At 41.3% G+C, this 24,642-nt stretch overlaps 1 protein-coding gene across 4 annotated transcripts in view; it reads right to left on the reverse strand.

Annotated features, from left to right (window-relative positions):
• foxo3b (forkhead box O3b) overlaps nucleotides 1-12,695 on the reverse strand; it is a 99,244-nt gene extending 86,549 nt beyond the window's left edge. For 3 of the 4 annotated variants that reach the window (XR_009514480.1, XR_009514481.1, XR_009514479.1), the window contains exon 1: nucleotides 9,924-12,695. Coding sequence is in view for 1 of the 4 variants with exons in the window: in XM_059982988.1 (XP_059838971.1) it covers nucleotides 9,924-10,517 (594 nt within the window). In the remaining 3 variants the exon portion in view is untranslated. The remainder of the gene's footprint in view (nucleotides 1-9,923) is intronic. The other variant, XM_059982988.1, reaches the window with a different exon arrangement.
• Nucleotides 12,696-24,642: the final 11,947 nt, after the last annotated feature.

Genomic DNA, 24,642 nt, shown 5'->3' on the forward strand with positions numbered 1-24,642 from the left:
GACAAGAAAAATGGATAAGTGAACAGTGGAAATGGAGTATCAACAACTCATGTATGGCTGGAGAAATGACTGGGCAGTCCACACTGGAACCAACATGGCTGGAACTAGTTACAAGCTCTGCTAAGGGAGTACAAGGGGTGGAGTCAAAATCCTTTAGTGTTTGAATAGACTTGGTATGACACCAAAATTTCTATAGATATACTATAGACAGTATTAGAACTGGTCACATCACCATCCAATTTGGAGGGGTGACTGCACAGGACCAAAAAAAGCTGCAGAAAGGTGCAAACACAGTCAGCTCCATCATGGGCACTAGCCTCCCTAGCATTTAGAGCATTTTCAAAAGGCAGCATCCATCATTAAGGACTCCTATCACATACTCTCTTACTGCTACATCAAGGTGCAAGTAGAGGAGCTCGAAGACACTCAATGCTTTTGGAAGTGATTCTTCCCCACCATCAGTTTTCTGAATGGATGATGAACCCTTGTATCATACTTTTTTTGCTCTTTTTGCACTTGATTAACTTTAAGATAGATTTCTTATTGTAATTTAGAGTTTATTATAATATATTGCAATGTATTGCTGCCACAAAACAACCAATTTCTCAACATATGCCAGTAATACTAAACTTGACTCTGATCAGGAGAATGGGCAAAAGTGGCAGATGGAATTATAGTTAGAGAAGTGTATGATCATGCACCCTAGAAGGAATAAAGGCATAAACTACTTTCTAAATAGGAAGCAAATTCAGAAATCAGAAGTGCAAGGGACTTGGACTTCTTATGCAAGATTCTCTAAAGGTCAACTTGCAGGTTGAGTCAGCGATAAGGCAGGCAAATGCAATTCTAGAATTCATTGCAAGAGGACTAGAATATAAAAGACATAATAATGAAGCCTTATAAAGCATTGCATTGCTCAGACTGTACTTGAGTATTGAGCAGTCTTTGGCTTCTTATCTAAGAAAGGATGTGCTGGCATTGGAGAGAGTCCAGAGATTTATGAAAAGGATCCCAGGAATAAAAGGGTTAATGCAAGAGGAGTGTTTTATGACTCTGAGCCTATACTCACTGGAGTTTTGAAACCTATTGAATGTAAATGGCTTAGATGGACTAGGCATAGAAAGGACGTTTCTGATCATGGTGGCATCAGAATAGAAGGACATTCCTTTAGAACAGAAATGAGGAGGAATTTCTTTACCCAGAGGGTGATAACTGTGGAATTCATCGTTACAGATGGCTATAGGGGCCAAGTCATCTGGTGTATTTGAAATGGAGGTTGACTGGCTTTTGATCGAAGGTCATGAAGAATAGGCAGGAAAATGGGGTTGAGAAGGTGCATAAATCAGTCATGATGGAATAGCCCAATTCTGTTCCTACGTCTTATGGGTGGCTTATTTAAAAAAAAATCAGGATTGTTAACTATAAAGTGTCATGGATCAAACAATGTATTAAGTCACATTTAAAATGGTAAATTAGTTTGTCACATATCAAGGAACTGTATGTCATCAATACAGATCATTTTATTAAAGAGCATGAGATAACACAAGAGAAAACAATAACAGAATATTGGAGTCAATTTCATTATACTCTGGGAATGTTTAGTCATTGTAACAGCAGGTGAGCTGCCTTGAGCCTGGGGGATGTTCTTTCATATCTTCTGTCCGTTGGAAGTGGGGAGGAAAAAGACAGAATGTCCAGAGTGGGTGGGGTCCGATTATGTTGCCTACTTCACTGAGGTAATGTGAAATGTAGAAAGAATCCATGGAGGGGAGGCTGGTTTTCGTGCTGTGCTGAGCATTGCCCACAACCTCAGTCTCCTGTAGTTATAGACAGAGCAGCTGCTAGACCAAGTCAAGCTGCATTCAGATAGGATGCTTTCTAGTGGTGCATCAATAGAAAATTGGCATACTAACTTTCTTTAGGCTCCCAAGTAGAGGCACTGGTGAGTTTCCTTAGCCGTACTGTCGACAAAGTTTGACCAAGACAGCCAATTGATAATGTTCACTCTAGGAAACTGAAGCTCTCAACTCTCATGATCCCAACACTGTTGATGAAAATAGGAACTTGTGCTCTCCCTCTCCCTGGGTTTTAGTGGCCGCATTGCTGTCCATCCTTACTGATTGTGCTTCACTATGCTCTGCTGCTTAGGAAGGATCTAGCTACAGAAGAAAGTGTTTAGTTCCAAGTTTGGGTGTTGAGTTGAGCTTATTCGGAATTACAGTTTTGAAGGCAGAGCTGCAGTCAATAAACAATAGCCTAACATAAACAAACTGTCCAGCAGATGCTCCCGAGTTGAATGAAGGGCCAGGAGAATGGTATCCACTGTGCAGCTGCTTCAGTGATAAGCAAACTGTAGTGGGTTGAAGTTGTGTGGGAGGCTGGAATTGGAGTGACATGACCAGGCTCTTGAAGCACTCATAGGTGTATGTCAGAGCCACTAGACTCATCAAGGCACATTCCCTAACAAAAACAAGGTATTAGGATGATAGTGTTGTCCTTACAGCAGCTTGGAACATCAGATTAAAGCAGGGAGAGACCGAAAATGTCTACAAATACTCCCACAAAGAGCTCTGCATGATCCAAGGACACAGCTAGTGAGAGCATCGAGACCGATGCTTTCTGCAGGTTCACTTTCCAGAAGATTCAGACATCTGCAAGAATGACCGCAAGCTCATATGCACAGAGGCCATCACGGCTGGTTCTAATTCCCTTTGTTCAAAGCATTCAAGAATGAATTCAACTCAACAGGAAGTGATAGACTGTTGTCAGTGATACCATCTCCTTGAATGGGAAAAAATATTCAAGTTGCTAAATAACGATACTAGTATATTAAATAGTCCACTCAATATTTAATTTCAGTCAGTCCAGTTGGTCACTTTCAGCATTATTTCAAGGTTTTTAAACATTCAGATGGAAACATGTACAGATATCGGTGAAGGAACAGCCAGAAGTAATACTGAAGTTTACAGTCATAGGTCCAATTTCAGCATAGGTCAATCCTTTTATTGGCTCTAGTTGCAGTCAAGCTACTTCCCTCACCCAATGTCTCTCTATAGCCCTAAAATTTGTTTCCTTTCAAATACTTCTCAGCGTGATTCTGAACAATGTTGAATGTGCTTCCACCATCTTCCGTGGCAAAACAATCCTAGGCCTCAAATAGACCAATGTAAAAGTTTAAAAGAGCTTTCTAACATGCATGCCATTAGCAAAGTTGCACAATTACTATTGCATGTATACCACCCTAAAGGATGGCAAATACCTTGCCTGTTGATTTGCATGACATTGAACTTATAGCAAGTCAGTAGCTGAAGTAAGAACACATAGTCTGAAGAAAAAAAAAACAAAATCTGAATACAAAACTCTGCTCAGAGCTCTTACTTTTCCAATTATTCCCTTTGGTACCTCAACACCTGTTGGCACTAAATAAGTGGCCTTCAACAGATCATGTGCATCAGACCTTGCAAAGAAAGGTTGAGCCCTCAAGGCTCAAGTTCACAAGCTAAAAGCATTTAAGCAGGAAATAGAGCAGCCTGCCTCAGCTTCAACCTGATTGGCAGGAAGGACAAGTGAAAACTTATTTCACAGGTGGATGGACACAAGTACATTTGCAACAAATTGTCTCTTTAATTTTCCTAATAACATCTGTATCACTTCCAGGCTTTGCCAAACATTGTCAACTTAACACAGAAAAGATTGCTAGGTCTGTTTAGAGAAAATGAAACTTGGGCAGTTATGTTGGCAAAAGTGACAACAAACAAGAAGATTTCCTCTGTACATGTCCACAGTAACTAAACATCTATTATATTAATTATCCATTACAGAAGTTCATCTCCTCATTCCTCTGGTGGTACTTGGAGAAGATCGTTTAACATACGTCCATCTGCAATTAACTCCCATCTCTAAAGTTATGCAAAACACAATCAATAGTGAGCACCCGAGTGCCATGGAAGTAATCTGGGCACATAAAATGAACCAGCATGTCAATCATCCAGTCAAGATAGCATTTAGGTGCAATGTCCAACATCATGGCTTAGACTCAATTGTTTTTAAGGTTCATAAGTATAGTCTTGGAAAAAAGAGTTACGGGTTAGTTTAGGGACAGTGATAATATATAATGAAGAATTTGAGCAGGGTTTCAAGTGCTTTATAGTCAAATGACAATGATAGTGGACATCATGCTGCAGGCACCAAGACCTACAATTCCCACATTATGAAACCAATGTTTAATTAAAATATGTGAAATTCACTGGTATTCTTGTTTATTACTACCAAGACAAAACTATTTCACAGATTAGATACCAGTATTAGGTAAACCAGCCATAGCCAAACACTTTGCTCAAAAAAAATCTTCCAAACAAAAACCCAAATCACAGAACAAGGTGTTGAGAGGAAATTAACTCTTAAGAATCTATGTATTTGGTGCTTGGTGTTTTTTCATTGTCACTCCCAAATATGACAAAATGAATACTTAAATTCAAAGATAAAGCAGCAATGGCTAGAGTTTCTGCAAAAAAATTTTGGAAAGTGCAAGACATATATTCCACATAAGAAATTTTCAAAGGGAAGAAGGAAACTACTGTGGCTGACAAGTGAAGTCAATGCCAAAGTAAAAGCAAAAATAGAAGGTATACAAGGAAGCCAGAACTAGTGGGAAGATAGAGGATTGGGAAGCTTTTCAAAACTTGCAGAAGGAAACTAAGGTGGTCATTCAGAAGGAAAAGATGAGTTATGAGAGGGAGATGGCGACTAATACCAAAGAAGATACTGAAAGCTTTTTAAAAAAAAGTATATAAAGGGGAAAAGAGAGTCAAGGGTAGATGTAGGACCAATTCAAAATGACACTGGAGATATTGTATTGAGGGATGCAGAGATGGCAAAGGAGCAATGCGTATTTTGCATGTCTTCACAGTGAGTGTCAGAGAAGTGAAGTTTGTACATTGAAAATTACGACTAAAGTGCTCAGGAAGCTTAATGGTCTGAGGGTGGATAAATCTCCTGGACCTGATGGAATGCACCCTCGGGTTCTGAAGGAAGTAGCTGGAGTGATTGTGGAGGCATTAACGATGACCTTTCAAGAATCGATATATTCTGGCATTGCACCAGATGACTGGAGAATTGTAAATGTTACTCCACTATTCAAGAAGGATGGGAGGCAGCAGAAAGGAAACTTATAGACCAGTTAGCCTGACATCAGTGGTTGGGAAGTTGCTCGAATCAATTGTTAAGGATGAGATTACGGAGTACCTAGAAGCACATGACAAGATAGGCCAAAGCCAGCATGGTTTCCTGAAAGGAAAATCCTCCCAGATAAACCTACTGCAATTCTTTGAGGAAATTACAAGCAAGGTAGACAAAGGAGATGTAGTAGATGTGGTGTACTCGGATTTTCAGAAGGCTTCTGACAAGGTGCCACACGAGGCTGCTTAGCAAGAGCCCATGGAATTACAGAGAAATTACTAGCGTGTGGAGCATTGGCTGATTGGCAGAAAACAAGAGTTTGGGAATAAAGGGATCCTATTCTGGCTGGCTGCCATTTACCAGTGGAGTTCCACAGGGGTCAGTGTTGGGACCACTGCTTTTTATTATGTATATCAATGATCTGGACTATGGTATTAGTGGATTTGTGGCTAAATTGGTCAAAGATACAAAGATAGGTGGATGGGCAGGTAGCGTTGAGGAAACAGTCTGCAGAGAGACTTGGATAGCTTAGGGGAATGGCCAAAGAAGTGGCAAATGAAATACAATATTGGAGAGTGTATGCCCAATGCCTTTGGTGGAAGAAAAAAAAAGGGGAGACTATTATTTAAATGGGAAGAGAATTCAAAGGCACTTGGGAATCCTTGTGCAAAATACCCTAAAGGTTAACCTCCAGGTTGAGCTGGTTGTGAAGAAGGCAAATGCAATATTGGCATTCATTTCTAGAGGTATAGAATGTAAGAGAAGGGATGTGATGTTGAGGAACTAGAAGGCACTCGTGAGACCACACTTGGGAGTATTGTCTGCAGTTTTGGGCTCCTTATTTTAGAAAGGATATACTGACATCGGAGAGAGTTCAGAGCAGAATTACAAAAATGATTCCAGGAATGAAAGGGTTACTGTATGAGGAATGTCTGGCAGCTCTCGGACTGTATTCCCTGGAGTTCAGAATGGTGGGGTGGGAGGGAAACCTCAGAAACATTCCGAATGTTAAAAGGCCTGAAGAGATCAGACACGGCTTATTTCCCATGGTAAGGGATTCCAGGACAAGAGGGCACGACTTCAGGATTGAAGGACGTCCTTTTAGATCCAAGATGTGCAGAGATTACTTTAGTCAGAATGTGGGGGGAAATCTAAAATTTCACACTTCTAATTTCTTCAAACCCTAACAGTCTTAATTTCACGAATTACAAATACAGAGTCTCATGCTAGAACTACAACTGCAATGATGCTTTTGTTTAATTGATATTACCAAAGAGTCAATGCTAGACTGCAACCACCTAAACCAGCACAAAACTTGTAGTGTACATGCTTTGAACATGCACCAAATAGTGCCACGCCAGTGAAAACAATAGTATCAGCATCAGACATGCATTACTAAAGTCATAAAGTTCTTGAACTCTCCTTTACTACAATTCAAGTACGGTGAACAAAATGCAAATTGAGGACATTGAGATGTAGAGTAGCATAGTGGTTAACGTAGTACTATTACAGCAACCAGTGAGCACCATTTTCAATTCTCAACACTCCTTTAAGGAGTTCATACACTCTCAATGTATGTTTCGAAGTATGTGTGAGGATAAAGCTAATCTTTGTAAAATCAAAGCTGTACTTATCTATAAATGTATACATAATTCTAATACCATGCATTTCTTACTTACCAACCAACTGGTCATTTTTCGTATCATGCCTCCTATATGTAGGTTAATGCACTGAGCACTTTAATGCACTTTAATGCACTGCGCAATGCGTCTGATAGAACCTTATTTGTTCAGTCTTGCTAAATTTCATCCAGGCTACATCCACCACCACCATTAGCCAAGTTTATGTAAGAACATCCAATGAAGTCACTCATATGCACCTTTCCCTTCAAAAAAAATCTTCCATACTAGAGGAATTATTATTCCTTACAGATTCCACTAAATGCCTAACTAGATGGATCAGTGCTACTAACCTCAATTTTTAAACACCATGTCACCAGCTCCCCAATCCTCCAGCATCACGACTGTAGTCAAAGACTGAGCCTCTAGTCAGAATCTCTGGAAGTCAGAGCCTATGGGACTTTACGTTTCATGCGGGTTTAGTGATGTAGCCATTTCCCCATTGTTACATTCAATGACATCCTCTGCCTCAGTTATCTCCTTGTCCAAGTACACACTATTTTGATGACAAGGCAACATTCGTTGCCCATCCCTAGTATTTTAAATATTTCCTTATGCTATGAAAGGCAGCCATTCAGCCCATTAAACTCGTGATGCCTTGGACTGATCCGCAAAAAGGTGAAATGGACCATCTTAGTAAAACACTCAATTCTGTTTGAACATTGTGGTAACGATACAAGTGGAACTTAAGAGTCAACTTCTTGAACAGTCAGGAGTCATACATAGGCCAGCATCTCCCAGAACATTAACAAACCAGATGTTTGGAATTCCAGAATTTTTGAATATAGTAGTCAAAATAAATTCCAGATTAGTGGAGGAATTTAAATTAGTGGAGGCTTGGTCTTACAAAAACATTGGGTAAAACATCTCTTGCAAGCAATTTAAGAATTCTGTACTGCCTGTACACTATACGTGGGGAGTTAACTTACGTAGTCAATTACTGTCCCGCTGGTTTTGCACTTCACATCTCCCTCAGACTATTGAGATCATAAAGTGAGGCTGCTCTTTATATTTAGTTCAAACCAAATAGCTGCATTTGATCAGTTTTGTGACGTCAACCCACCTCATAACAGATTGTTTCTTAAGCCAATAGAATTACTTTATTACAAAATCCCTCATCTGAGAGCAAAATTCAGGAAAGTTAATATAACCTGACCCACCCGCAAATCCACATTTCCAGAACAGTTAATACTGTGTGGCTCATCCACCTTGTTCATTAAACCCTTTTAAGTAATCCCATACTGTTAAGTATACAAGGAATTTAAGAATATTCCTTTTTCTAACATTTGTTTCCTTTGCTTGCCTTCACTAATTTAGAATTTACAAATGGTTACAGTAATGATGAATGTCATTCCAGAACTTACACTTTTGGAATGTACACAACCTCTTGTCCTTTTGCCACTCTCCTACAGTACTAGCAATCCTATCGAGGCCAAGTCCTACTGACACGCAGATCTTTTACAGATCCCACCTTTCTCCAAACTGGTCCTAGCACTCTGACCTTCCTCTCCTAAATACCATGTAGTTGCTCACATATCCTTAACCCATGTAAAATGGCATCCTGGAATCACACCAGTGACACCAAACTTACAGTCAGAGCCAAAACCATTGTATTTTCATGAGTAGTAGAATTAAACACTCAAGATGCATTCAGGGTCTGAAAACAAAATAAAATCTCCAGATGCTGTAAATCAAAGCACTGTAATAAACAAAAAATGCTGGAGGAACTCATGAGACCAGGCAGCATCTCTATTCCATCCTGATGAAGGGTCTCAGCCCGAAACATCGATTGTTGACTTTTTTCCATAGATGCTGCCTGGCCTGCAGAGTTCCTCCAGTACTTTGTGTGTATGCTGCTTTAAATCTATCTAGCATCACCTGTTCCCTCTTTGCCTGCAAACACCTGAACTGCAGGATAACCAACTCCTGAAAGGTACTATGAAACAGACTAGCAAGTAGACCACACTCATCAGCTATTGCTCAAGTTCCTCCAACAGATGTCACTACCTGCACATGCTAGAAAGATACAACTAACCAGGGAAAACTCAGCAAGTCAGGTATGGGTGAAAAGAGAAATAGTCACCATTTCAGTTTTGCAACCAATCAGAACTCAGCTGGAAGGCCTTCAAGTTTCTTAAGGTGCAGAATATGCATCCATAATTCAAAAAGGTGCTTTATGTTTTCTTCAATTTAGAAGAAAACCCTAAACAAGTAAATGAAATGACAAGACCTGAAATAATTATAAAATTGCCCTCACCACCAAGATCACACTTCATTGCCACACAAATACCATGCATTGTGCTAACATAACTGGCCTTCTACCACTATAGCTATACAGAACATTAATGTTCAATTACATGGACTGATTAGTTCTAACACTGCCACATTTCAACCCATCTTTTGCAAAAAAAAGTTCTGTCCACAAAATTGCACTGAACCTACAGTTTTTGGCTTGAAGGCAAATCCTAACGTCAGCACAAGTCAGATTAATGGCCCGGTGCCAATGGTAGAACTTTTAGATGTTAAATTCAGACTTTATCTGGCCTGGCCAGCGAATACAGCAGCATCACGGGATAAGACCTTTTCTGAACTGTGCCTGCCGTGCCTTCAACCAATATCAGTCCCTTTGCCGTTAATGGCATACAGCTCTATTCCAATAGGCGGTAGTTTTTCAATTAACTACAACGACTCTTAGTTCACTGGCTGTAAAATACAAGGGAGGTGAAAAGCGCTACCTTGCTTAAGTACTGTCTACCACTCAAACACAGTTTAGTTACATATTATTAACTATTTCCGTTAGACTAAGGAACGAATGGGAAAACGGCAGCACCTCCCCATCGCCTATCATAGGTTTATCCTGTCACTCGTGGGTGTTCCCGAACAAGTTCTCTCAGCTGGGCTGAAAAACTCATTCGCGGCCTTTTCCAAAAGCCATGGGAAACCAGCAAGTCGAATCTTGTAACTGCAACCAGCAGGTGCCTTGCAAGATTTGTGAAAACAGTAATTCGACGGTGAAGTGCAAAGACTGGATTATTAAAAACAATGACAGATCACATGCGGTTGTACCTTCCAGCCGGCCGAGCTGTTGCTGTCGCCTTTATCCTTGAAGTAGGGCACGCAGCGGACCATCCAGTCGTAGATCTGGGATAGCGTCAGCCTCTTGTCCGCCGAACTCTGTATGGCTTTCGTGATCAGATCCGCGTACGACATGTTGCCCCAGGCGTTCCTACGGGACGAGGCTTTGCGATGCTGCGGCCCGGCCGTACTACCGACAGCCGTCCCCGCCACAATGAAGGCGCTGCCGGAGCCGCTGACTGCAGTCGAGGACGGCGGCGGAGAGCAAGATCCCTGCGGTCCGCTCGTCACCGCCGGCTGCTTCAGACCGTCTACCCCTTGCGGCACCAGCTCTCCGCCGCCCGGTCCCGGACCCGAGCCCGGGACGGCTGGCAAGCCGCACTCAGTGCTGCCCAGCTCGTCGATGTCCTCCTCTTCCTCGGGTATCATCTCCGCCGCTTCGGGCCCGGAATCATTCTTGCCCGAGGCAGACGAAGAGCCGGGCAAGTCGGGTCGGGGTAAAGGCCAGGTGCAGGAGCGGGGACGAGTCTGCGGCTCGAAGTCGGGGTCTATGTCCAGCGGGGCGGGAGCGACCCCCTCGGCCATGGTTTGCGCTCGGGGGAAGGTCGGCGGCGGTGGGGCGAGAGTGAAGATGAGGTGGTAGGGGCTCAAAGCGCCGCGGGACGCCGTACTCTGCCGCACGGCGGGCAACCGGGTTCAAACTGGAGTGAGGGAGTGGGCTCGGCGAGTGCGCTCAGCAGACCGTCGCCGCCGCCGCCGCTGCCATCTTGACACGGTCGTTAACTCGCTGGCTCGTGAGTCCGTGTCACCGCCACCCTCCCCGCGTCACACAAACTCGCCTCTGCCCGGACCCACCGCCCCGCTTTCCCTCTGAGCGAGAGATGCGGAAGGGGTTAATAATTCCGTGCAGGGGTTTTTAAAGGTTTCTGCGGGTCGATCTCCCTCCCGCCCGCTCGCTCGCGCACCGACTGCTGGCCTCGAGCCCTCGCCCCCCCGCGGGGGCACGCGCACGGTCACTCGGTGGTCACCGGCTGGCTCGTGCGGAGCTCCACGTTCGCTGCCACTGCCGTCGCTTCGCTGTCGCTTATCCTCCCACTCTGACAAGGAAACTGGCGAGCCAGAGACACACTCATATTCCCTCTCACTCCCTCTCTACCTATCCCTCCCCGCTTCTCCCGACGGTACAAAGTTACAGACGCCAGAGCAGCGTAACCCAGCTTTACTATCGCCCTCGCCCCGCCCCCCTCCGGCGCCCATTGGTCCGCGCTGCTCGCACTCTTCCCCGGTCGGGAAGGTAGCATCCTTACCCGCCCACTTCATTGGCCAAGTGGAAGACCGCCGATCGCCTGCGTCACCAAGGGCTGCACTACCAGGTTAGGTTGACGGGTCGGGTTGGAATACATTGCGTCACCCTCTTCGCTGGAGCGCGTGATTCGAACTGCCGCCGGCTCCTATTGGAAGAGTGAGAATGTCACTCAGAGTGTCACCCTGGCGCTGATTGGTCGGCTAGTTGGCAAATCGACGACATCCCGAGTTTGGTGGTGGGGGGGGGGGAGGGAAGGGATGCACAATAATAACAAAAACATGGACCGTGCATTAAATCCCGTCAAAAGCACGTGGGGAAGGAGGGGACGTGGCGCGGTTTACTGCATTAACCTCGCTTTTAGTCATATAGTAGTTGTATGTTTGGCGTCGGTCTAAGTAGGAGGTTAAGACTCTGTCTTGTGCTGTCAGAGCGGGCTTGCTGCAGCCATGCTGCATTATTTTCAGTGTGTCAATACAACATGTGCGTGTAGTTGTCAGGCGTGCTCCATGCACAAGCAGCGACGTAACGCAGCGAATAAAAACCATATTTTCAACAGAAACGTGTAATGAGAAAAATTAACGTCCTTTAAAATTATTGAGGAAATATTGCCTAAATATTTACAAACCCGAATGGAATTGATTTACGTTTTGACAAGGGTTCTTATAATTTTACATCTCCACAAAGTATAAGGGTGGTGGATTCATCTCGCCCTACCCCTCCCCCAGTATATTACTATAGCTGCAATTCCCCTGGTGAGCCCAGCTATCCGCATACTCAACCATCTGTTTTAATCCTCTTGAAGAACATTATGTGCACCATGTGCCCGTTTGTATTTCGCTTGAACATTTTAATTATCAACATGCTGTCTTAACTTTTATGGAGACGAGGAGAGGATTTAACTTACACTGAGCCACTGTATACAAGTATTTACCGTTAAATTTGTAAGCCATTATGATCCATTAGAATTGATTGTCAAAGAAAAGCACGATGGCATATGAACAGATTATAGACTGCACATGCGTTGCTATGTAATTTGACCTACATTGCAATGTCTCTCGAGAAGCCTGACTCTGCAAACAAAGAAACAAGTTCGAATTAATTAGATTGAAGGCAAATTAAATGTCAAGCTACAATGGTTAGCAAAACACATTTTAAGAAGTGTTATTTTTTTTAAAACAACGGGTTATGCTACGATGCGGTAGTGTAGTATTATCGTGTCTCTTCCAGCTAGGGGATGAATTAAAAGGCTCTGCGTTTTCTACCAAGGTTCAGTGCGCCAAATTCGATAGAAACACAGGACAGCAATACGAAGTTTGCCTTTTGATCAACAGTTGTCTCACAAGCAGTGTGAATTTTACATCCTACATGAGCATGGGAGCTCATTGATAAAGAGAATGTGTCCAACAAACCAATAAATAGTTTAAAACAGGAGAGAATCCGCAGATGCTAGAAATCCAAGCAACACACACTCACTCACTCACTCACACTCTGAACTCATCATTTTTTCCCAGTCCCGATGAAGGGTCTCAGCCTGAAACGTCTCAGCAGTTTACTCTGTAAAATAGTTTAAGATATGATTTAATTAAGAATAAAAATAATCATTTGAGGCGACGTATTTGAATTCTAATCTGACATGCCTTCAAGTTATACTTCTAAGCTCGTGCTCTATTACTTTATAATCAAGTCATGCAATTAAACATCTTCAAGGAGTTGGATGCCTAGATTTTCTCCAAATAGTGATGAATTTTCATCAATTTGAAATGCCAACTCACCTGCCTGGCCTATTTGCAATATAACCATTGTTGGCAAAACGTTTCTTAATTCCAATAGTAGACCCTTCAGCCCCTTTAATCAGACCTGTCATTCAACAAGATGGAATGGAATTTACTGGATGGTTCTTTAAGAGCATTAAGGTAATGAGTTCGGATGTGGGAACAGAATTAGATTATTTGGCACATAAAGTCTTCTCTGCCATTCAATCATGGCTAATTGTTTCTAAACCCCATTTTGCCACTTTCTCCCAGAACAATTGGTGGGGGGGGGGGGGGGGGGAGGACACAGTAATGTAGTGGTTAGCATAATGCTTTACAGTACCGGTGACCCAAGTTCAATTTCCGCCACTGTCTGTAAGGAGTTTGTACATTCCTTCCCATGTGTGCTTGTGTTTCCTCTGGGTGCTCTGGTTTCCTCCCATGATCAAAAGATGTACCAGTTGGTAGGTTAATTGGTAAGTTGCCCTGTGATTAGGCTAGAGTTAAATCGGGGGCACTGGGTGGCATGGCTCATAGGGCTGGAAGGGCCTGTATTACACGGTATCTCAATAAATAAATAATTAACCCTCTTATAAATAAGATCCTATCAATCTCTGCCTTAAATACATCCAATTACTTGGCCTCCAAAGCCATCTGTCGCAATGAGTTCCACAGATTCACCACCTTCTGGCTGAAGAAATTCCTCCTTATCTCAGTTGTAGAGGGAAATCCTTCTATTCTGAGTCTGTGCCCACAGACCCTAGACGATTGTACTACTGGAAACATCCTCTCCACGTCCAGTCTATACAGGCCTTTAAGTAGGTTTCAAATGAGACCCTTCCTCTTCCTTATGAGCTCCATCGAGTACAGACCCAGAGACATCAAATGTTCCTCATAACTTTAAGCAGCATTTCATTCTTGGGTTTATTGTTATGAACCTCCTCTGGACCCTCTCCTGAGGCCGGCATATCCTTCCTTAGCTATGGGGCTGAAAATTGCAGACTATATTCCAAATGCAGTCTGACCAAATGCCCTTTAAAGTCTCAATAGTGCATTCTCGCTTTCTTATTCTAATCCCATCAAAATGAATACTAAGATTGCATTTGACTTCTTTATTACTGACTCAGTCTTCAGGTTAACCAGGAGGGAGTCCTAAAGCAGGAATCCAAAGTCCCCTTGCACCTCTGAATCTCTTTACGATCCATTTGTGCAGTCCACTAGTTCTACAAGAAATGGATAACTCATGTTATAAATCATGTTGTAAGTGGCCCCTAGGAAACAGTGACCAAAATAAATTTTCCATTGTTTGAAAGTAAATTAGTTCAATCTGAAACCAGGGATTTAAATCTAAATAAAGGAAACAATGAAGGGGTGAGGGGGCATATTAGCTGTGGTAGATAAAGGACAGGCAATCACAAAATAGAAAGAAATATTCCCCAGTTTGCACCAAATGTAAATAAGTTACACAGAGCACAAAAATACCACAGGAAATGTGGTTTGATCATGGATTCAACTGGAGAATATTTGTTCATTCATTATGTGCCGTGCCATATGATGTGGACGATCATGATCTTTCCACGACTGTGATTGTTCTTGTCAAGTTATATTACAGATATGGTTTGCCACTGCTTCCTTCTTCGTCTTTATATGACAGGTGACTTCAGCCAGTATCAATACTCTTCAGAGACTGTCTGCCTGGTATCACTGGAACCAGGACTTGTGATATGCACCAGCTACTCATATAACCATAATATTAAAAAAGTGTAAGGAAGAGGATTATAAAACTACCAGGAAAAAGTAGCAATCCCAAGGGACAGAAGCATTTCAGAATTTGGCAAAGGATAATAAAAAAATGTAACAGAGAAGCAAAATGGAAATTAGGAATAAACTTGACAGGAAGACTGTTGAGGTTTCTGTAGATATGTAAAAAGGAAAAAAAATGAGAGGGGACGTGTGAGTCCTTTAGATAGATACTTTATTGATCCCAAAGGAAATTACTGTGCCACAGTCGTATTATAGGTGCACAGATATACAAATATGCAAATAGTAGAAGAGAAGTAGAAAGAATAAAAAAAACTTACTTCAAACAGTCTAACTGGAGTGGGGGGTCATCACTTACCCAGATATAGGTTGAGTCATTATAGAGACTAATGGCCGAGGGTAAGAATAACCTCATAAAGCCCTCTTTGGAGCAGCATAATACTAAAAGTGTTCCTCTGTTCAGTGAAGGTGGCATGCAGAGGGTGAGAAACATTGTCCAGAATTGCCAGGATTTTCCGTAGGGTCCTTTCTTCTACCACAGCCTCCAGTGTGTCCAGTTTGACTCCTATAACAGAGCCAGCCTTTCTAATCAGTTTAGTGAGCCTGTTGGCATCACCTGTGTCTACTGGTAGAAATATATAATAAGGAAGAAAGAAAGGATAGAGGAAGGGAACTTAAAGCTTAGGATTTACAGGATGGGCCAAAGGTCCTGTTTTTTTCCCTTTAATCATCTATAATTTACTAAGGAAAATCTAAAACTACAGATGCTGGAAATCTGAAACCAAATAGGAAATACTTGAAACAAGCAGAAAGGGAAAAAAACTTAACACTTCATGGTGAAGACTTTTCGTCAGAACAGTTCCGACGAGGGTCTTTCATCTGAGTAGTTCATTGCATATCCTTCCAGTGATGTCACTTGACTTGTTGAGATATTTCAGATCTTTTTTATATTTGACTTAAATAATTACTTGGTGCTCATTTTTATATAAAAAAGTCCACCCAAAAACACTGAAGTACCAAGGGGCTAGAGCAAATGATGAAGTAAAAGAAATCGGTATTAGTAAAGAGAATCAACTGGAGAATTTAATGAGCTGGAAAAGTGGTTCTTCCTGGAGACCTGATGATCCACCTCGGAGTCTTCAAAGGGATAATCAGAGATGCAAATGATGCTCTGGTTGATCTTCCTAAATTCTACAGATTCTGGATTAGTTCCTACAAATTAGGACTAGAGGGCCTGTTTCCATGCTCTTCATGGAGGGTGGCAAATGTGAACCAAGTATTTAAGAAAGGGGGAGGGATTACACAGGGTACAGCTGTCCTTTTAGCCTGGAATCACACACTGGGAAACTGACCATAAAACCATTTGAGATAGGAACAGAATTAGACCATTTAGCCCATTGAATCTGCTCCGCCATTGAATCATGGCTGATTTATTAACCCCCTCAAATCCATTCTCCTGTAACCACTGACACCCTTACTAATCAAGAACTTATCAACCTCTGCTTTAAATATATCCAATGACTTGGTCTTCACAGCAGTCTGTGACAATGATTTCCACAGATTCACCACCCACTGTCTAAAGAAATTCCTCCTCATTTAAACAGGCATACTGCTATTCCGAGGCTGTGCCCTCTGGTCCTGGACTCACCCATTATTGGGAACATCCTCTCCATATCCACTCTATTTAGGCCTTTCAATATTCAGAAAGCTTCAAGGAGATCCCACTATTTCTTCTGAACTCCAGCAAGGACAGACCCAAAGCCATCAAACACTCCTCATACCTTAATCCTTTTATTTGCAGAACTGAAAAGGCAATCTGGATGCTATGCAATGAAACAGACTTGATTCAGGAACTTAAGGTAAAGGCATCCACACGAGCTAGTGATCATAATATGATAGAAATGATCCTGAAGTTTGAGAGGGTGATGCACCATCAATAACTCTCGGAGACGTGAGGCGAGATATAGGCTTTTATTCGCTGGAAGACAGCAGTCAGCAGCATGTGATCACCACACGACATCCTGGAGACTGAGGGGGGAACAGTGCCTCCAATCGCCTTTATACAGGGGTCTGTGGGAGGAGCCACAGGAGCAGTCAGTGCGGGGGCGTGTCCAGACAGGTATATGTAGTTCACCACAGAGGGAGAAGCTAAAATCAGACAATTCAGTATTAAACTCAAGTAAAGGACACAGCAGAGACACGAGGGATGGCCAAAATTGACCAGAAGGGTGATGCTACTACATGATACACGTGTGCCTCACTTAAAGTAAAAAGTGAAACTGACATTCTCGCATCTCACGTGTCTTTCTTTTAATTAGTTTAACGTTTTGGAGTTACAGAAGACGCCAGCAGCATTCCAGAAATTCAAGAGTATCAGGAGGCAGAAGTGCATGTAGTTGCCATTACTAAAAATCAGAATCGGGTTTATTATCACTGTTATGCGTCATGGAATTTGTTAACTTAGCAGCAGCAGTTCAATGCAATACATAATGTCAAAGAATAGATCGATCAATCAATTACAGTATATGCAGAGATTAAAATTTGTGCAAAAACAGAAACAATATATATTTAAAAAGTGAGGTACTGTTCACAGCATCAATGTCCATTTAGGAATTGGATGGCAGAGGGAAAGAAGTTACGGTATAATCTTTGCCTTTTTGAACCAAGTGGGAACTTCCACCTGTAACAGTGAGAGGTCGAAAAAGGAGAAGGTGCTTGGGAAACTGGTAGATAAATCACCTGGACCAGATGGACTACACCCCAGGGTTCTGAAACAGGTAGCAGAAAAGATTGTGGAGGCATAAGTAATGATCTTACAATAATCATAGATCTCAGAATAGTTCTAGAAAACTGCAAATGTCACTCCATTCTTTCAGAAAGGAGAGAGGCATAAGGTCTATTAGTAAGGATGAGATTTCAGAGTACCTGGAGGCACATGATAAAATGGGTCAAAGTTTGCATAGTTTTCAAAAAGGGAAACCTTGCCTGACAAAACTGTTGAATTTCTTTGAGGGAAGGAAAAGGGAAGGTAGACAAGAGAGAGCCAGTGATGTTGTTTACTTGGATTTTCAGAAGGCCTTTGACAAGATGCTGCGCATGAGACCGCTAAACAAGAGCCCATGGTATTACAGGAAAGATACTCGCAGGGCTCTTTTGATTGGCAGGAGGCAAAGAATGGGAATAAAGGGGATAATTTTAGGTTGGCTGCCAGTGACTAGTGGTGTTCCACAGGGGATGATTTTGGGACCTCTTCTTTTCACGTTATGTCAGTGATAGGGATTTTGAAATTGATAGCTTTGTGGCCAAGTTTGCAGACAACATAAAGATAGGTGGAAGGGTAGGTAGTGTTGAGGAAGCAGGAAGTCTGCAAAGGATTTGGACAGATAAGGAGAATGAGAAAAGAGGGAGATAGATACGATGCAGAGAACTATATGGTTATACACTTTGGTAGAAGGAATGATGGTATAGTCTGTTTTCTAAATGGGGAGCAAATTCAGAAATCAAAGAAGTCCAAATGCATGATTCCCCAAAGATTAAATTGCAGATTGAGTCGGTGCTAAGGAAGCCAAATGCAATGTTAACATTCATTTTGATATAAAAGTAAATTTATAAATTTGACTCGAATATAAAAGCAAGGATGTAACGCTGAGGCTTTACAAGTCACTGGTCAGTATTGTGAGCAGTTTCGGGCCCTCCATCTAAAGTAGGATGTGCTAGCATTGGAGAGAGTCTAGAGAAGGTTCACGGGAATGAAAGGGTTAATGTATGGGGAGCATTTGAAGACTCTGGACCTGTACTCACTGGAGTTTATAAGAATTAGGGGGAATCTCTTTGAAACCTATAGAATATTGAAAGGCCTAGACAGAGTTGACGTCGAAAGGATGTTCTGAATAGTGGGGAGCCGAGGCCAGGGGCACAGCCTCAGAATACAAGGACATCCCTTAGGCACAGAGGTGAGGAGGAACTTCTGCAACCAGAACATGGCGAATCTGTGGAATTCATTGCCACAGACAGCTGTGGAGGCTGTCACTAAGTATATTTAAAGCAGGGTTTGCTAGGTTCTTGATTAGTAAAGAAGAATGCAGGAGAATGTGGTTGAGAAGGAAAACAAATCAGCCATGATAGAATAGTAGAGCAGACTCAATGGGCTGAATGGCCTAGTTCTGCTCCTATGTCTTATGTTCTTAGGGCATCATACTTATAAGCTTCCTCTGGATCTTTTCCAATGCCACCACATCCATCTTTGGATACAGGGCCCAAAACCGCTCACAGTATTCCAAATGTTGTTTCACCAATACCTTATAAAGCCTTAGCATCATATGCTTGCTTTTCAATTCAAGTCCTCTTGAAATTAATGCTAACATTACACTTGCCTTCCTTACCATCAACTCAACCTGCAAGTTAATCTTTAGGGAATCCTGCTCAAGGACTCTCAAGTCCCTTGGTACTTCCAATTTCTGAATTTGCTCCCATTTTTATTAAATTGTCTATGCCTTCATACCTTCTATGAAAGTGCATTACCATACACCTCTCTACTTGTACTCCATCTGCCACTTTGCCCATTTTGTTAATCAGTCCCAGTCTTTCTGCAGACTCCATGCTTCCTCAAACTACCTGCCCCACCACCTATCCTCATATCATCCATAGACTTGGCCATAGCACCATCAAATTGCCATCAAAAGTAGTGAACACCCCTACTCTCCAGCAGCCAACCAGAAAAGGCCCCCTTTATTCCCTTTATTAGTCTTCTGCCAGTCAGCCGATCTTCTGGACATTGCCGGAATCTATAACAAAAACTGTGTCATCCAACTCTGAAGTACTAGTAACATGACTGAGTGGCAGAGTCAGCTTACATTTATGAAAGTGCCATCTTATTTTACTGAAGTTTGGAGCTCATTGAGGATATTTCAAGTGGAGGTGGTGGTTAGGACAGGATAAATAGTGTTGAAATAGAAGACCAGTTGTGATTTTGGAGATAAATTAAGAACGTTTGAGGAGTCAATAGAATGCTCTTGGGCCTATTTCTTATATCTGTTTATTAAAATTATTGGTGAGCCATTACTTTGACTCTTAGTTCGAGTCTCTTCATCCAGAGAAACATACTCTCTGTATATATCCTGTCAGCACCCCACTAAGAACTTCGAGTAATATTATCAGCTAACCTCTCATTCTTCTAATTTCTGTAGAACAAAAACCTAAGTCTAAAATTTACCTTTCCGCTATCTACTCCACCAGCATGGTAATTTTCAGTGACACACACAAGGAAACACAGATCCCTTGGAACGCTGGTACTTTCCAAAAACTTATCATTATTGATAACCTGATCTGTTTTTATTGAAGATTTCCAGCACCCACTTTAATTTGTTTTTGCTTGAAGTTTTTGTTTGGTGCTATTCAACTTTATGACACTTAAAAGGGGATAGTAGCTACTACTATCACCTTTGCTGGTAATTCATTTTATGTATCTCCACCCTGTTTAGCCACTGACCCATTTTCAACAGTGCTTCACTGTGCTGAATAATCTCCAATACCAGATGTTAATATTTCTGATGAGGTCTACTGACTTCAACTACTAATGATGTCAGCCTTTCCATTTTCTAATGTTTCAATTTCTTTTAATCAGATCTAATTCCATGCTCTTGTAAAATAGGATTTATTTAATTTAGGTTCTATGCTGCCAGAGGCAGTAACATCAAATTCTTTGGTCATTTTAAGAGGCTGGGACAAAGAGTGGTTGGCCAGAGATCGCCACAGTTAATATCTATGTCTCCTCTCCACCTTCGTTTGGAGGTAAAACATAGGATTTGAGATAAGTGAAACTTGCATCTTTGTCGAAGGTGGTGAATCTCTGGAACTCTGTGGCTCAAAGGGCTGAGGGGGTTTGGTCTCTGGAAGTAGTCAAAGAGGAAGTAGATAAATTTTTGAAAGATCAGGGAATTAAGGGTTCCATAGAACTGGTGCAAAAAAACGACCTGGGGAAGAAAAACCATGATCATATCAAATGACAGGTATGAGAGGCAAGAAAGATGTGACTGTGTATTTGAGGTGTTGCAAATTCAACTCCTTCATAATGAAGTTACATGTTACGCAGTGGCCATTAAGGTTGCTATTGACTTTACCCCAAACTTAAATGCCACGTAGCCCACAGACGTAGCTGTCACAGCTTTTCCTGAGCCACAGTTGTATTTACTTCTTAGAGCAGGGGCTCTTAATCTTTTTTATCCCATGGGCCCTTTGCTATTCAAATGAAGACTACAGACCCCATTTCAGAATACTGTATCTAAATAGAAAATAAAATACATGGGATTACAAAAGGAAACAGTTATATTGAAATAAAATATTATTGAACTTCTGCATGGTAGAAAAGGACTTCATAATTGAAGGAAATGCTAAATTTCAGTTAGAGGTGAGTGAAAATAAAGATGTAATTTTTTTTCCCATCCGAGTTCAAGGACCCCCTGGAATCTATCCAGGTTAAGAAACCCTGTCCTCAAGGAACATGGCAGAGCTTCCCAAAAAACAATTTTTAGCTGCTTGCTGTATGCCATTGCAACCACTGCCTACTTCCTATGGACCTGGAGATTTTCACACATCTCGTTAATCAAAGGTCATTATCATCTACACAGTATCTTGTAGTTTTCAAAGATGGAACAGGCTGCTACCTAGGAGAGACAGAGAAAACTACAATTGGTGGTAGTCACCCAGTTTCCTGCCCTTTTATTTTGTGATAGGTTTTCCAAACCCTGTGAAACCATATCAGACTTTGGAGAAGGAAAGAGCAGGATACACTAACAGTCATTTGCTCCCTCACCAAGCGAGAGACTCCTGATTAGTTGGAGGAAATACGTTGGAATGGCATGCAGAATGTGGTGGCAAATATTGTAGAAAAATAGGCCAGAACATGCGGCTGATGACCACTTCCAGAACCTGTTCTGACAGAAATACCATAGTCACTGTGTGGCTGTAGGTGCATATACAGCCTGTATTATTAAAATTATATTTGCAGGAGGTTATCATGTAACCAAGTCATTAAGTTTCAGAAGATAATTTTACAGATAATATCAACCATGCAAAAAAACCCCCCAGATTTTTATGCTCCTCTATCTGTAATTGCAAATACCAATGAGTGGGCAGATTGGCTACTTGAAATATGATCTGCCTGGGGTTCTTATATTGGCTTCCCTTTCCTCTTCCAGTTCCCTGAACTACTGTCTCATTTGTAACATGGTTACATTTGTTTTTAAGAACTTCAGTTGTCTTAACTCTCTCTCTATTGTGTAATCTGAGAGGTCACTGCACTTTTCCACGTGTGGTCTGTTGCCCTTGGCAGCCATGCCTTCAGCCGTGTAGGCCATAAACTCCCAAAGCGGCTCTGACTTTGTCTCCTACTTTTAAAATGTTGCTTAAAATTTCTCTTTGCCCAACAAGCTTTCGCCACATTAAATGTCCCATGAAGTGCTTTAAAAAATTGTGGTGTTGTACAGCCAGTAAAGGGAATGGAATTGGACACAATGACTGCATTTAAGAGACATTAAGAAGCAGATGTAGAAGGACAGCATTCTAATGTAGGGAAATGAGATTAGTTGGGCAAAAAGGTTGGCATGAATGTGGTACACCCATTTCTGTGGTGTAAACTCTACGACTAAAGGTGTTATTGGAGTAGGAGTATTTTCCACTGAGAAATTTGGTTGTGAAGAAAAAAAAGATAAATAAATAATAATTATTAGAACAAATGGTAAGAATCTGTGCCAACAGGAAAAAATAGTGAAAGAGAGATAGTTTAAAAATGGCTCTATGGGGCTTTTTAATTTCTGCCTTTTCCTTTTCCTTTCCTATTATGTGAATAAAGTTCAAAGTAAGTTAATAAATGTTCTACATCTGACATCTTTTAGTCTAGTTGGATAAAAATTAGCAAAGTCCTTTTTTTGACTTCCCAATGAATACTTATGTTTTATTCCTTATCATTTGTCAGCTACAATGGATATTTTTAATATCCATTGATACAATGCTAAAACAGCTGGAGTTCCAGAATAATGGATCTGTAAAATTTCTGCTTTATAAGATGAGGGATATTAATTATGGGAAATGGAACACATTCTGGTACGAGCACCTTGTCACAACCTGATCAGGTACAATGTGGCAAATTTTGGTAAGAGGGAGGGATTTTATTCTCCATGGAAGACTTCTGCAAACAACAAAACTTGCTCTTATAGAATCATACAATTCACATTCTTCTGTGATTTCCATTGTTAAGGATAATGCTTGGTTAGTGTATAAGTGACCGTTATGGTCACAAACCTAGGTTAACTGACTCTGACAGGAAAGAAAGAATACTCAAAAAAAGTCATGTAAATATTTTCATTACATTACGCCCCTAAGTTCAATCAACAGCCAATTTTCAACCATGATCTGAAGTAAATTCCTAATAATTCTGGAAGAGAGGCATGGATGCCAAGGAACCTTAAGCAACACTTTCCAGTTCTTTGAGCCATCAAAGTAAGCATCAACAGATTAGAAACTCATTCTCATCAATTCCATTTCCACACTGAGTTAAGAATGCTGTGCTAGGAAACTATTTCCTAACTCTGAAATTGAATCAGCCTGCCAGTGGTGTAGTGGCATCTGCACTGTACTTTGAGGCAAGTGGTCCGGGGTTCCAACTTTCCATCCATGCCAGATTGAGAGTCGATCAAGCAATTCTGCCTTGTAAAAACACTAAAAAATTGAAATTAGACCAGTCGCGACTTACAATGACATTATACTCTACAGCTTCACCAAGTGAATTTTCCCTTCATTTAATTTTAAGATGAGAAGTGAAAGATTTACATGGGGCAACTTCTTTACACAGAGAATGGTGATGCAACTACAGTAACAACGTTCAAAAGGTATTTGGGTTTAGGTCTAAATAAAAAGGATTTAGATTCACCGGGAAATGCAGATTGGACTTTGTCTTATCCAATGTCGATGACAATTGACAACACGAGTGAATCTGCAGGTGCTGGAAATAAATAAAAACACAAAATGCTGACAGAACTCAGCAGGCCAGACAGTATCTATGGGAGGAGGTAGTGAAGACATTTTTCTCCTCCTCCCATAGATGCTGTCTGGCCTGCTGAGTTCTGCCAGCATTTTGTGTTTTCATCGATGACAATTGAGATGTCTTATCCAAAGGTGCATCTCTATTACCACATTTACAGACAAAAATCTGCCAATACCCTGGGTTTATTATACATTTAAAATTTCTGCATTTGATTTCAAAATATCAATTCGAACCTCTGTGTTAAATACAAATGTAAAACAATAGTAGCCATTGTGTAGATACTTAAATTCAAAATGACTGTTTTGCCTCAAGAGGTACAATACTGTGCTAAAGTCTTACAGACATATAGGGTGCTTATGACTTTTACACAGTCCTGTATATCGGTTAATATAGGAAGGTGGTTGGGAAACAGAAATAAGAATACTTAGCTTTGTATTTGCTCAGTAGTATTAAGTGTTATTAAGTAACTGGAAAGATATAAGGGGCCATTCAGCACTATATTTCAGTAAATAAATATTCATTAGTCTATTATGTGCCATCTTATCAAGTATATTTTAGATAAATTCTTTCTACTTCATTATCTACTTACCTTTAACATTTTAAAGAATTAATCAAGTCAAGCTAGTCCTTTCCTTTGAAACAATTGTTGACGTTTCACTGTTACGTGTTTGGCTTCTGGAATTTAAAATATCTCTCTTTGTTTAGATTTTAAACAAAGAAGATGTGCGGGACAAGTTTTTACACACAAAGAATAGTGGATTGTGCTGCTGGGAGTGGACACGGAGACAAATATAACAGATGCATTTACGAAGCTCTCAGAGAAGCAGTTGAATGTCCCGAGAATGGAGGGAT

This window comes from Hypanus sabinus, chromosome 10, assembly GCF_030144855.1.
Source record: "Hypanus sabinus isolate sHypSab1 chromosome 10, sHypSab1.hap1, whole genome shotgun sequence".
Classification (NCBI taxonomy): Eukaryota; Metazoa; Chordata; class Chondrichthyes; order Myliobatiformes; family Dasyatidae; genus Hypanus; species Hypanus sabinus.